Source organism: Megalopta genalis, chromosome 7 (genome assembly GCF_051020955.1).
Source record: "Megalopta genalis isolate 19385.01 chromosome 7, iyMegGena1_principal, whole genome shotgun sequence".
Lineage (NCBI taxonomy): Eukaryota > Metazoa > Arthropoda > Insecta > Hymenoptera > Halictidae > Megalopta > Megalopta genalis.
The window spans coordinates 17,225,306-17,240,809 of NC_135019.1; the positions used below are offsets into that span (position 1 = coordinate 17,225,306).

At 44.1% G+C, this 15,504-nt stretch overlaps 1 protein-coding gene across 1 annotated transcript; it reads left to right on the forward strand.

Moving 5' to 3' along the window:
• Nucleotides 1-225: 225 nt before the first annotated feature.
• Nucleotides 226-13,498, forward strand: LOC117221813 (IQ motif and ubiquitin-like domain-containing protein). The gene is made up of 4 exons (XM_033473060.2): nucleotides 226-695; nucleotides 7,714-7,992; nucleotides 9,507-9,592; nucleotides 11,670-13,498. Exons 2-4 carry the CDS (start codon nucleotides 7,750-7,752, stop codon nucleotides 12,889-12,891), a joined length of 1,551 nt encoding a protein of 516 aa, XP_033328951.2. The 5' UTR covers nucleotides 226-695; nucleotides 7,714-7,749; the 3' UTR covers nucleotides 12,892-13,498.
• The last annotated feature ends 2,006 nt before the right edge of the window (nucleotides 13,499-15,504 follow it).

Below are 15,504 nucleotides of genomic sequence, written 5' to 3' on the forward strand. Positions count from 1 at the left end.
CTTTGAAAGCGCGCGCGGCCAGGTTGCCGGGGGGATGAAGCGAGCCGTATGGTCAAGCAAACAACCGAAATCTCCATTTTTTCCGCGGAGATGAACAATCGCGTGGTCTGGCCGGCCGGCGCCGTTTGTCGTGGACGTATAAAATCGAAAAATAATGGACTAGAAAATGCTTTTGACCGATCGACCAAGCAGGTTGCCATTGGCAACGCTGGATTTAAGGCTTTGAGCTTTCAGGTGGCGCGCCGGAGGTCTCCTCTGCCGGGTTCGCGTCGAGTTAAAAGCACCGATTGTTTCTTTCTATCTGTCCTCGGCCCTTTCCGCGGCTCTCTTCGCTTTTCCGCCGTTTTTACCCGGCTCTCGGCCCGTCGCGCCTGTTCGTTTCGATAAATCTAATTCCGCTTCAAGAACGGGGGAGACTGCTCGACAGGCCGCGTCGCGAGCCTAATTTACGGTCCTGGAGGGACGAGTGGCGATAAATTTCGCCGGTGACGAGCGAATCGTCGTCGCGCGTCCAGACGAACGATGAATAATCGCGGCCGGTCTGTGACTGATAAACAGAACGGTTATAAAAGTAATTTACGAGGGAGTAAACAATAAAGCCGTCGAGACCGTGGATACGCTCCTGGAGACAGAGAGGAGGGTCGCCGCCGCGATCGCGCCGGTGCCGGGGTGCCGCCGGTGCGTGTGCGGTGCTGGTGAGTCGAAGCTTCTGCTTGATTTGTATTTATTGCGAGCATCCGCGAAAACGCCCGTATTTTTGGCTTCCCGAGCGTGCATGTTGCTTTTAGCCGTATTTGAATTTTTATCGCCCGAGCCCCGCTTCTGTCCTGTTCTCGGCCTTATGAATTTCCTCGAAATCTGCGCCCCGTTTATTTACCCGCTCGACGTATTATCGCCGCGGAACACCGAAATTTATTCTCCAATCTCTCCGCTAAGTCTTTATCCGTTGCTCGTAATTAACTTACCCCTGCTAAACGGATCCCGAGAACGCCCCGAATATATTTGGAGCACTTGCACGTAGACGATTCGTAGTTGCAAGCTTCTTCGTGCTTCCCTGTCCCATGGTGACAGTTATTTTAAACGCGATCCGCAGAGTATTCGCGAAAACTTACCATTGTTTTCAGATATCGCAACATTTCTACTCATTGTGCATTCCTGGTCGAAAGTCGACTTCTTTAAGTCGTTACATTTTATTCAACCGTTTCCGCGGAACTTCGTACTTTCCGAGAATGGTTGCACGCCGCAAAGCCGACCAATTCGTCCGACGTTTAACACGGTTCCTTTTTCAGTTTATGATAAAGTGCCTCAGCAGACTCGGAAACGGACTGCGCCGTGCTCCAGAACAAATTGCGTCTTTGGACTGTTAAGAATATGTCCAGAGACGATCCATCGCGAAGCAAGTACATACTTTAGCCAGAACGATCCTGGCCCGTGGAGCGAGATGATTTGCTTCGCGTTGCCTGGTTGCGAGCGTGTTAAGCAAATTAGTGACTATTCCTGGCGACAACCGGCGCGGAAGAGGATCAATTTAGAGAGCGGATGGTGGAAGAGGATCGATCCGCGGATCGTCCCGGCGCGGCGACCGATTTCAACGAGAGTGGCCGTTTAATATTTATGCGCTCGAAATAATTGCGACACGTTCGCGATCGCCGCGAATCAATTGGCAGCGATTTCCCGACGCGGTTATTAGTGGATCCGGGCCGCCAATTATCGTCTCTACTAATTATCCGGCTCGCGCGGACGCTCCTTTGCCGCGGTCCTCCTTTTTTCGCGATGGCCGTCGCCGCGTCCGAGCGAATGCAAATTTCATTACAACCGGTTTTTCGAATCTGCCGGCGGAATCTGCCTCCGCACGGATCCGCTCGTTAATATTATTTCAAAGTGGGCGGGAATGTTTCTTCCTTACCCCACCCGCACCCCTCCCACCGGACGGTTCAATCAGCTTTAATTAAAATGCGGCCACGGCGCCGCGTCGTTACGGTATCGTTGCGGAATATTATTTCAGAGCATTCGCGATTTGAATTCCGAAAAATGTTAATCCGCCGGCCTCGCGGACGATTTCCGTCCGCGCACGCTCACGCCCTTAAGCCGTTACATCAACCATTCCCTTTTTGCATTCCTTCGAAGCCCCGGGCGGTTTCCTCGAATCGGTTTTTACACCCGTGTCGTCCCTTTGCAACCGCCGCTTCCTTTTTCTCGTTAAATACATAATTCATAACACAGAGACAAGTGGTCGCGCGCGCGTGTGCCGCCGCCTGGGAATATTTCGCAAAAATGTTCTACTTTCGGGCTTTCGGACGGCCACGCGTCCGCGGGATTTTACAGCGCCGGCGATTCTCAAAGAACATTCGCGAATTCGAAGGTAGCCGAGTATTTAAACGGTTGTCTGCCGCTGCGTCGCGAAACAAGGCCGAAACAAAAGTCTTACATTGTTCGCGAGAGCTCCTTGGATACCGTTTCAGGGGCGCAGTGGACCCCGGAGGGGTTGGAGCCGCGGGCAGAAGTAGAAGAATGCATTGTTAACATTTGCACGGCGGGCCATTTTCACAACTGTACCATTGACGGCGTTCATAACAATTCTGAGCTTTGTTGACTAATTTTTCGAAACATATTTTTTAAGGTATTTCCTCGCAGACTTATTTGCCTTACCGTTGTTCACTGGTGTAACAGCAATTTCTTTCATTTAATTGCCGAAAATTATCTAATCGAACGAACGATTTAAATATACCCTCGATCAAAACGGATCCGGTCACCGCCTTGCGAGGGTGTTAAAAAGAATTATACTCGGTGACTAAATCGCCATCGGCGTCGGTTTGCCGATTCGTTCCTTCGTCTCGACGAGGAGAAACATAACCGAGGATGAAAACGGAGAAATTTTTGACTTTCGGGCCCCGTCCTCGACCGGCGAATCATGAATATTTCATGCGCATATGTACGCGCAGTCGGCTGTCGGCGATCCAATTAAACAGAAGTTAAATTTCCGCGTTCGTATGGCCTCGTTTAATAACCGAGACGTAAACACTTATTCGCTGACCGAGAGGTCGCGCTCGGCACCTCCCCCTCCCCCGCCGTTTTGCAATGCAGAATTCGATTCCGATGACGTCCTCACATTTAATTGCGGTTCCGCGAGCCTCTCTAATACCCCTTGATGCCAGCCGACAGTTTTTAAACTTCTCTCGTTTACGTAACAAGCATTGTTTTTCTTTGGACATCGCCAGGATTGTTTAACACTTATCAAGTTTCTTTTTTACCGAGGGATTTACGGTTTTATACCTTTCTGTAGCGTTCATTGTAATTAGGTATGCACGTGTTTACGGAAAGTGTTCTTTGTAGTGACGAAAAGCGCGCGCGCACACTTTCCGCTCACTCATGCTCACACACATATACACACATGCGTTCATACAATTCTTATTTACAGGCGATAAGCTCGGCTTCGGATTCATTGATTTATGGTTGGACAAATGATCCGTTCCCCACTTTACAATTACAAAAGTTATGAAAACGCTTTCGTGGGAATTGGTTGAATAAATTATATTAGTGGAGAAACTATTATGATTAAGACTGTACTTATCTAAATAAATTGGATCTTGTCAATTTTACGGGGCGATGTACACAGTCGATTTTATTTCTTGGTATGTTTAGTGCTTTTTCGTTCATTTATTCATGAAGTGTGCGAGAGTAAAAGAATTCTTTGTTATAGAAGAAGAGATGAAAAGAAAGACGTACGAGGACGATAAAGGACAATAAACAAAAATCGAATATTTACATATATATTTTTTTTATTGTATTACGTACGTTACGCTTTTTTTACTTTCCTTTTTACCTTGCATTATATTTATTTATGGTTATTTTATATAATATATATGTATATATAAATATAGAAGAAGAAACGTAAGAAAACTGTATATAGTACAGGAAAACATAAAGGACGGGAGATTTTATCAGACACGCAAAAGTGTTAACCAGTTGTGTCCGACGACGGTGAATCGTTCTGCCACCGTCAAACTCGGTGACGTCGTTTGTCCGATAAAAAGAATTGCAAAAGTCATTCCGAGTTATTTAACAATCGCAACGTTAACGACCGAGTTAAATAATACCTGAGCCACGTTCGTCGAATAAATTGAACGAAGCACAGTTCCCGGTCGCGAACGCGGCGTCGATTAAACTGTTGCTCGGAAGGGGCGGCGACGAGAGCAAGAGGTAAAAAAGAATGGGAAGGAAGCGGGCCGCGATGAATATTTCACGGCGGGCGGAACCGACCGTTCCTTCGGCACGGTACCAAGTTATAAATTCCCGTTAATTCGGCCCGGAAGCGGCGCTTAATTCCTTGTTATCCGGCCGAAACGTCGACGAGAGCTTAGCGTATGGAGGCACACGCCGTTCGAGGTTTTACGGCTGATGGAGATCCAGCGTCGACGATCCCGGGGCCACCGGAAATGCACCGACGAACGCGGGGTACCGTAAACCCGCTACACACCCGTCTCCGTTGCATGAAATGCATCGCGCGTAATGCCACCCCTTTAAACAAGGGAAACACGCATGCTTGGCCGCGACCATTTTTCCACCCACGTTCCACCGACCGTTTCGTTTAACGCCGGCTTAATTAAGCTCGCAATGGCGGCCTTGGGTCGCTTCGAACGGTCGGATATGCCTCTTTTGTTTCTCTTATGGCTCACGGCAACGTTGGATGCTCGAGGAACTAAAGAGGACCGCGACCGGATGTGATAGGACGATGCCAAGGAAATGAGCACGATTCTGATTTGAAACTCGATTATGCCGATGGAGAATGGCCAGCCTTTATAGTCACCGGATACCGGAAGTTATCGTGCTACAGGAGGAAACGAGGAATTTTGTTCTATTTGTCTTTATTTTTTCGGCGAGCTTCTCGCGTTGCGTTAGCGACAGCGACACTTTAATGCTCGCTTTAATATCTGGATTAGCTGTAGAAATCAATTTTTAGCCGTTTTTTTTCGCAAGCTTGTTGCTTGTGTGCGAACAATCGAAACGAAATGTGTTGTAAAATGATTTATCCTATTGGTAGGAGTTGTCACTTTTTTATAGCACTTTTTTATATTCAAATAGCATGATAGCCAAGTTTATGCATCGGGGTGGTAGAATGTCAGACGGTGGGGGTTAGGGAGATGACGTATTTTTATATGAACTTTATTGATTTTTTTACAGATTACGAATGGTTGTTTTTCTTGTGCATTCCATACGATACAATGGAATAAGATAGATAAATTAAAACAAGAATATAGAATACAATAGAATAAAATAGAATAAAATACAATAATTTATATAACGACGTATTTTTATATTATTCGTTCGTCACTTTTTTCCCAAACTGGATATGACAGTCTTTACCATAAGTTATTTTCAAGTCTCTTTTTCTGGAGATTATTCTCGTTTCGATTAATCTAGGTGTGCAATGGAAACTTGAGACGAACTCCTGTGAAATTCTGTACAGTGAAATTAATAATTGACCAAGAATTGATGCATGTTCGGAACGACGCGCGATTCCATAATAATTCCATAAACAGGACCACGTGGCGCTGTTTGGCCTGCATTATTCCTAATGACACATAGCGGCATTTGCATCAGGACGCGCTTCCGCTAATGGCACGTGGTCGTGTTTACAATGCGCCACGTGGCACTAACGTCACGGAACCCCTATTTACCCAGCAGCCACGTGATTTTCAGTCTGTGTGCATGCGAAACTGCAATACCGAATAGTATATGCGCCGAGCAGAGTGAATTATTACCGTCCAGCCTGTCCAAGGTAAAGATTAAAAATGTCTTCCTCCGTATGCACCTAAACAACGCTTTCAGACAATTACCCTTTATCGATCCTTTACTAGAAAGGAGAAAATTTTTACTTTTGTAAGCTTGAAAATCGAGACTGAAAATTATATTTATATTCGCTTAAGAAGACTAAATCTATTATTTAGTATTTACTGGAGAGCGTTTTTTTTTATGCGAATGCATATCTCTTTGGAGAATAGGTAAATTGATGTATGTTGGACCGATATTTGTTTTGTCATTACAGGATTCTAAAAATATAGTTTTTATCTTCCATATTTTGTATATATTTTGCACATCATATATACATTGACCAATGAGAGGTGACAGCGCGAAGTTCGAGAGCCTGCAGCACGAGGCTTTGACGGATGGTCGGGACGGACTCGAGCCGCGTTCGAAGTATTGAACAAATCACGAAGCGAGAACTTTCCAGATTTTTTTTTACTACGTAACAGTGATATTTTTAAGAAAAACGCTGTTCACCTTTACTTTAGAACGTCTGAAGAATACTTACTAATTTTTCGGACACGAAATAGTAAGTAATTTAACCGTGACGGCCAATCTAATTTTCTAGTGTGCATGACACCTTGTGAGTAACATATGAAATTTTCAAGCAAGAGGTGTACAGTGAAGATTAACAAAGTACGTAAATGATATTTTAATTTAAATAATTCCGTGGCCGAACACCGTTCAACGAATGATTCGCAAAGCTAATTTAATAAATAATAATCGTGTTAAAGGACGTAAGGGATATGTTTGTTAGAGAAATATGAAGAGTATTATCAATAACCTTGACATAACCTTGAGGTCATGGCAAGGGCATGTCAAGGTCATATCAAGGTTATGTCAAGGTCATGTCAAGGTCATATCAAGGTCACATCAAGGTTATGTCAAGGTCAACATATGAAATTTTTAAGCAAGGTGTACAGTGAAGATTATGAATGATACAGAATGGTTCGCAAAGCTAATTTAATAAATAATAATCGTGTTAAAGGACGTAAGGGATGTGTTTGTTAGAGAAATATGAGAATATTATCAATAACCTTCGCATAACCTTGACATATCAAGGTTATATCAAGGTTATGTCAAGGTCATGTCAAGGTTAGAGAAATATGAGAATATAATCAATAACCTTCACATAACCTTGATATGTCAAGGTCATGTCAAGGTCATATCAAGGTTATGTCAAGGTCATATCAAGGTTATGTCAAGGTCATATCAAGGTTATGTCAAGGTCAACATATGAAAAGGTCATGTTAAGGTTATTTGAAGGTTATTGATAATATTCTTCATATTTCTCTAACAAACATATCCTTTACGTATAATATAAATAATAATATATATTATATAATATAAAATACATTACAATAAATAATATTCATTACCTCGAATAAGTTTTTGCATATGTCGCGCATATATTTTGTATATTTCGTGCACATATTTCGCACATTAATTTTGCATGTATCTTGCCTGTATCTTGCATGTTAATTTTGCATAAAGATGCGCTATCTATTAATTACTATCTCTTAACCCATCGAACTGAAAGGGAATGTAGAGCAAAACACGAGTTCCTAGCCACTGCACAATCCTCTCAGCGCTCGAAACACCAGCCAGTGCTCTCGGTCACCAACAAACCAGAGTCTGTCTAATCTAATTCCGCGAAAGACGATCGAGAAGCGAGGAAAAGGAGCACGTCGGCGGCGATTCGTTCGAAAACAAGATTCCCGGTGATCTTGATCCCGTGTAGTGGGCAATTCCTGCCTTGTTCCCCTCGGAAAGCTCGTTTGCTATTGTAAAATGGCACTGCGCTCGAATCCCCTAAACCGTGGTACAGTAATTTCCTTTACTACCGGCGGCGCCATTATCCCCGCGAGCACTCCGGGTCCTCTTCGCAAAGTCTCCTTTCTTCCGTAGATCTGGGTCGGTGTTCTTCGATCTTCGAGTCCAACGATGAAAGCGAAACCGTGTTTGGGCGGCTGGAGGCACAAGGCTACGGCGACCGTTTATTGGAACGCGTGCACGCAAACTGGACCGCAGCATGGCGCGACGACGGTGGAACGGGTCGCTCAGACCGAATACCTCGTCGACAAATCCACGGTCACGCAACAGGACGTCGGTGTGCAATCATGCTCGTTCCCCGATGCCAGGGACAAGCTCTTGGAGGCCTTTACCTTTGATCACGGTTCCAGAACGGTATGCGATCTTGCCGGATTCAAGAGAGACCGGTAGCTTTACTGAGAACTAGAACTAGAATCGCACGGCTATCTTAGAACATTCGCACTTGAGAAAATTGAGACACGGAGCTGCGAGTTGAACGCGTTGATATTCTCTAAAAATCAGAATTCTGATCGCTCTTCTAAGTAATTGATTTTTCACGAATTCTTTCAAACTATGAACAAGGTGTCCCAAAATGATGGTATTTCCGGGAAACGAGGGGTACCTGAGGTCATTTGAAGTAACCTTTTCCTTTACTAAACTTTTCTCCGAGCCATCGTTAACGAGTTATTAACAAAAAACAGTGACCAATGAGAGACGAGATTAACTGGTGCGAGGCGTCGAAGCTCAGTTCCGTTCATTGGCTCGGTCGCCTCGCGTCAGCTGAGCTGGGATTCGACCGCTCGACCGCTGGCGCCGTTGACTCGGCCGCCTCGCTCCAGTTGAGCTGGGATTCGACCGTTTGACCGCTGGCGCCGTTGGCTCGGGCGCCTCGCGCCAGCTGAGCTGGGTTTCGACCGCTGGCGCCGTTAGCTCGGCCGCCTTCGCGCCAGCTGATCTCGCCTCTCATTGGTCACTGTTTTTCGTTAATAACTCGTTAACGATGCCTCGGAGAAAAATTTTGTAAAGGAAAAAGTTGCTTCGACTGACCACAGGAACCTCTCATTTCCCGGAAGTACCATAATGTTGGCACACTCCGTATATTCCGCGAATTGCTTATTCAACGGGCATACAAATAATTTATGAAGCTCAGAATTGCCGAATATTAATCTCTAGGTATAAATCAACAACGAATTCATAACTATTAATAAAAGTGAATTTACTCTGATATATGAAGCGAGATCTGAAAATTAAGTTGAAGAATCTTCTCGATGAAAAAAAATAACTTGCAAACAAAGCCGCAGGGAAACGTTTTGTAAAGGAAAAAGTTACTTCAAATGATCTCAGGAACTCCTCGTTTCCCGGAAATACCATAATTTTGGGTCACCCTGTTCATAGTTTAGGACAGTCACTTTTCTACTCTGTGTTCGACGAGTATACTCGTTATCGTTTACTTAGCTACAGCTAACTTGGCAACAGCTAATTTGGTTAAAGAATAGCGAAGTTTATGTTTTTCTTCTGATATAATTACTATACTGCGTTTTTTATGCACTTATGAGAAAAATGTGTACGTCGAACACAAAACTGAAACAACTTTAGGAGAACTCAAAAATACTGTTGCATTATTTTCGACTTATAACTTTGTATTAAAAGAAAAAAAAAGACATTCTCGTGTCGGCTATATTCCTTATAATTAAATTACACAATTTTTATTATGCATATAGATCCGCGGTCTAATAATTAATGATTGAAAATTTCTGGTTTTTCGGAAGGTACGAATGCGCAACTTCCAGCGATGTGTCTGAATTTTTTCAGGTCGAAATATTAAAGAATGGCCGGGTCGGTCATTCGTCCTGCTTTTGTACAGCGTCGGATTCTCCTGTTTCTTCTAGGCTGCCGAGGTTGCGTCCCCACCTAAGGACTCCGCAAGGAACCGGAGGATCCTGGACAGCGTCGTAAAGATACAGAGGTTTTACAGGTGGAGTAATGGCCGATGTCGAGTTAAAGTAGCGAGTAGTGTAAAAGTTAGGGGAACGAGAGAGGGTTGCCTTTAGGCTTCCAAGCCTTTCTTTCCCAGCCGAGGTGCTGCGGATCCCGTAGAACCGCGTTTACCGTGTAGCGTAGAGCGTAGACGTTGAGTGCACTGCGGCGAGGAAGCACCGTCTCGGAAATTTCGCTCGAAATAACGATAGTTGATTCGGGGCCCCCATCTCCTTCCCGTCTCCCCTTCGACAGTATTTATACAATTATCTGGAGCAATTCGAAGTTTTCGGGCATTCGTTACGACGTCCGTTGCGAAACTTCGCTCCTACGTTTACAGCCGGGGGACAGTTTCCCCCTCCGGTTATCGTGCTATCTTTATTCCGCGAAAATTAAGAAAATTTCGAGCCGTCAGGAGTTTCCAGAGCGAAGGTAAAAATTTATTAAAGGCTGCTTTAAGTGTGTCTTTATGGTTCACGTTACGACTTCTACCAAATTACTAATTGCATTTTTCTAGCGAAAAGAGGTTTCAGACATTTTATTTTAAGTTGTAGCATGAACAGAAACGTTTAGATTACGTTACCGATGCTAGCGAGAATTCTCCGCAATTTATTACTTTATTTTGCTAAGTTTAATCAATTTATTTTGCTAATGTTCACAAGTGAACAAAATCCGTTGTCTGCTTATACGCGTGCTGAAAATTTCATCGACATCGATTGACGTTGTCACGAGCTGTTGACATTTAAAGTTCGTGGAAATAGCAGTTTTCCACTAATTTCAGCAAAAAATAGGTAATTTTTATATTAATATAACCTTCCAGAGGCTGTAGTTTGGCTACGCGTCAATCGATTTCAATGAAATTTTCAGTATTCGCAGAGATCGTTCAGTTTTCACAGAGATCTACAAAACCTATATTTTCATTTGTCGCTCTCTATAGGATCAGATAAAAAGGTTGAACAAACGAGAGTTTTTATTATTATTATTATTATTATTATTATTATTATTAATTTCAACCAAAAATAGGTAATTTTTACACCTTCCAGTGGCTGTAGTTTGGCTACGCGTCAACCGATTTCAATGAAATTTTCAGTATTCACAGAGATCGTTCAGTTTTCACAGAGATCTACAAAACCTATATTTTCATTTGTCGCTATAGGATCAGATAAAAATGTTGAACAAACGAGAGTTTTTATTATGATTATTATTATTATTATTATTATTATTATTATTATTAATTTCAACCAAAAATAGGTAATTTTTACACCTTCCAGTGGCTGTAGTTTGGCTACGCGTCAACCGATTTCAATGAAATTTTCAGTATTCACAGAGATCGTTCAGTTTTTACAGAGATTTACAAAACCTATATTTTCATTTGTCGCTATAGGATCAGATAAAAATGTTGAACAAACGAGAGTTTTTATTATTATTATTATTATTATAGCAAAATAAAAAAAAATTGTTTAGTCTTCGTTTGGTAGACCAGTTCTCCAATCATCTGAAATCTGAACGAAGCTTCATTCGGTTCAGCTTGAAAGAAAGTCATTACGTTTTAATCTTTTAGGCACGACGCGCCACTATAGTGGCTTTCGCGGATGTCATCTCTCTGAACGACGCGTCACTATAGTGGCTTACTCTACTAGCTCACTCGGTCATCGTTTGAACCAAATAATCGTCTTCATATGCATTGTTTCACACTTCCTTCGTCTTCACATCGATTTACAATATACAGACTTATCTTAACAATATAACTGTATCTTAACAATATACAGACACTCTCTACATTCTGCCGTCCAGAGAAATAGCCTCGCGCAGAATTCAGCCGTACCTAAAAGGTTAAATGTGCGCCAAGCCATTTTTTCGCTCACTGTAAGTCGCAGTCTCGCGATCGCAAGAACGATCGCGCGTTTATCCGTTCACCGACAGATCCTCGGATCATAGATCCGTCTCGAGATTCCCGACCGATCCCAACAAGCAGGTTGGTCCGGCGAGGCGAAATTCGCTGGGCAAACTTTCCCCTGGAAGAAAACCACTCGGGACCTGGACACGTATTCAACCGTTCGTTCTGCTGGCCACAGGGCTCGCCGTGGCAGAATCGCCGTGGCCGCGAGTCCCATGGCTCGGTCGGACTCCGAGGACACGGACGGCCAGCAAATAGCAGCGGAGGAGCCTCGGTCTTATCGCAGCCGGGATTTCGTGATACTAAACCGCAGCTCGCCGAGAACGAGGACGGACTTCGAGTTGCTGTACAATCTCCTTGACCGTTGGCGCGTCCGCGAGACCGAGAAGGCCGACCCGCTTCCCCGTCTCGCCTCGTCCAGGATCGGTCTGTGCAGTCTAATCCTGTCGAAGGAGGTCGAGCTGCTGCGAGCCATCGACACGCTGAAAACGGCCGAGAAGCTGCGCAGAAGGCAGATCTCCTACCGGAAATTCCTCGATCGGCTCTCCCTATCGATCGTTTGGAAAAATCGTCTCGGCGAGCCGATCCTCGTCGACACGCCCCGCGTGCTGCTCGCCAGAATTCTGAAGGGCAAGTTCGACGGGCTGTCCAGGGAAGACGTATCGCCGGAGGACCGACGGGAGACGTTGCAGCAGCTCCGCGAGGACGTCGCGCCGCACACGTGCCGTGCATCGAACGAAGTGATACGGCTGCTGGACCAGGAGATCGATTTTCTGGACGGCGACGTCGACGTCGGCAAATTAAGCTGGCTGAGGAGCAGACTGAGAATCAGCTTCTTGGCCTTTGCCAGGGACACCCTGGCCAGGGAATTCGAGGACTTTCCGTGCCCCGGATCCAGCAACAGACTCTGCAGGAGCTGCGGGAGGCTGCTGTCTCCGGAGAAGTTCGCGACAGAGAAGAGACGTCGATCCTCCTCGTGCAATCATTGCCTCTACGTCAGAGCCCGGACCGGACCTAGGATCGTCTACGGACCCTACGAGAGTCTGCTGAGGGACGTCAGGAGGAACGAGGCTAAGCTGCGGTGCTACAGCAGCTTCGCTTTCGTCGTGGACGCCAAGATCGTTTACCATTTGGTGAACGACATTTGGCACGGCAGATCGGCCATCTCCGAGAACGATCGCTTGTCGGAGCTGAGGCTCGTCAGGTTTCAGAGAGACTTGGAATGGTCTCCTTGGAACTGTCTTTTGTTGACGAGCCGCGAGGCAGCGGTGCACAGGCGGCTCGAGGAACCCGCGAACTTTTACGGGCCGATGATACTGCAGAAGTTTCACACGAGGAATCTGCAGGCGAAAGTTCAGTTCGGGATCGAGACCGGCCGCGGAAAGAACCCGCGGGCTTGAAAAAGCCGGCCGTGATTAAGGGCTTTACTGCTCGCCGAGTACCATTTATTGCGGGGATTTCTTTGCTCTTTGTGGAAGTTCCCGGGCTTGTTTCGACCCGCGGTGTTATTGTCGGACAGAGGCCCCGACGCTGAAAGGTGCAACTGGGACAACGGTTGCTCCTTAATGTATATTAATGCGACTAAGTATCGCGCAGCCACCGCTACAACGCTAACAATAAGTGTCACCCGGTCTGCGAGCAGCGATACCAGCTTCTGTTATTGTGTTACGGCGTCTTTGTTGTACCGGGGTTGTACGGGACCGATGTATATGCGTTATAGCGTTAGAGGGCTGGCCGAACACCTGATTCAAAGGAGGCTGAAGCGGTCGGGGATCGAATCGGGGGAGAAATTGTTGACGACTCGATAGTTGAAAGCTGTGTTTGACCTGACTTAGCCGTGACTGGACCAGTTGCGAGATCGACGGTCGAAGGTTTAACCCTTAAATGCATATTGTTGCCAATTGTCTACATTCCAGTTCCACTTAATTTTATTCAAAAACCTGAGTATGTGCGTTTCCGAACAATAGACAATAGACCATGTGTGAAATAAAAGGCTTGATATTACTTTTGGCGAGTAAGTTATATGTTTTAAAAATTGAGTAAATATTGAGTTTAAAAATTGCTTTGTGTCACAATAAAAATCGCAATTGCTTTGCTGCATTTTATTTATAAATAATATGAAAATTCCTATACTAATAGATAATATAAATACATGATCATTTGTTTACGTCTACAATAATTTTAGTAATAAACGGATATTGTTGCCCAAATTTACTACCAAAATTTTTACAAAATTTATTACCAAGATTTTTTTATTTATTTTTTACGTATAACCTATGACTACATTCCTATAAAAAACGATTTTTTAAAATTTAAAACAAAAAATCATGCATTTAAGGGTCAAACGCTTCTGCGACTGCAAGCCTAATATCCGGATCGAATTATTTATTACTTATTTATTTATTTATGTATTTATTAATGGGCATGTTGCCCTTCGTGTACGTTAAACCTCCGCCGACGACATTGGTCTTTAACACTATGTTTACGGAACCCGTCGAAATGACGGGTCGATAATTTTTTAATTTACGATTATTCAGATTGTAAGGATACATTGATGAGTTATTTAGACAATATATGCGCTACTTGCGGCAAATGAGAAGCGTTATTGTTTACCGACCAAATTTACTGTTAAGATCATTTACAGTTAAATTAATTTATGACAACTTCGTAACTTATTTCATTTGTCTTTTCAACATTTTAGCATTTATAGATTACATTTTACAATGTAACTACATCGAAATTTTCGAAAATGTCACTTACACTACTATGATTCCTACCAATTCAAATGTTCCAATAAGATCGGTTAAAGATCAGAATAAATGTTTTTTATTGTTACTTGTATAAACTAATATAAAACGGCTGCTTTCGGTGCTCCGTAAATCTAGGCGCTAAACATCCAAGCGAAATATTCATCTCTGAATATCTTCGAGGCGGTAGAGCCGAGCTACGTGATTCCCCTTTTAAAAAATCTTAACGACTTTAACGATTTCATGCGATGAAATTCGATCTAATTATTCTTGCCGAACCTTTAGCATTTCGTTAAACAGAAAATATTATTTAACCGATTTCAGCCACCAGTTCCGCGAGCTTAAATTCGCTGGCAGTCTCGATAGCAATTTTGTGGCAATTCGATGTAACGCTCGGCTAAATTGAAAAATAAAAATGCGCACTTATCGCGGCGCCGTGTAACCAGCTTTAAATGCCAGCCGTAATATTTCGTCGTTACGACATCGTTCGCTGTGGAATAAAAGTTAGGGTCCTTTATGCCACAGAGCGTTACGCACCCCTAGACGAGCCATACCGCGACCGTTTCGTCGCGCTTTATTATTATCTTTTCTTTTAAATACGACGATATCTTTTTTTATTCGGCCCGTAAAAAATAAAAATTGTCGGACCACCGTAGAACGACGGACGAGCATATTCGAAGCGGCGCGGCTTGCGTTCGCGTTACACGGCTCGGCTGCTTACAAAATAAAAGAGGGAGAAAAAAAAACAGATTCCGGGGGTAGAACGCGCGCGCGACAATAGACCGTCCAATCTACCTGTATATTTTTAACACTTTGTTATATTTACGCGACGGCCGTGTTGGTTTTATTGCGCCGTGCTCCTGACGCTGATCGATTCCAGCGCTCGTGTAGTTCATTCCCGGCTCGATCTCGCCGGTTTATCGTTTCCGTGTGCGCGGATCGCCGGTCTTTATGCAAATCTGCGCGTGTTATCGCGACGCGATATTAAACGAAATACTGTTTCCTAGGCACCGGTAGCCCCGATGCACTGGAAATTGGAAATGGGAAACAATTCCTTGAACGGTCCGCGAGCTGCGAATTTTGCTGGTCCGTTTCGTGGATCGATGGAAATGTACGTGCGTTCGTTATGCCAATGAATTGAATTACATAACTGCTTTGGAAAAATGTAGATTTCTTTACGTAGATTCGCACAGTTTTATCGAGCATAAGACGGAATCACAACTGAAATAAAAAGTGCTACGTCGTAAAGTGCCACTGTCCGAATTA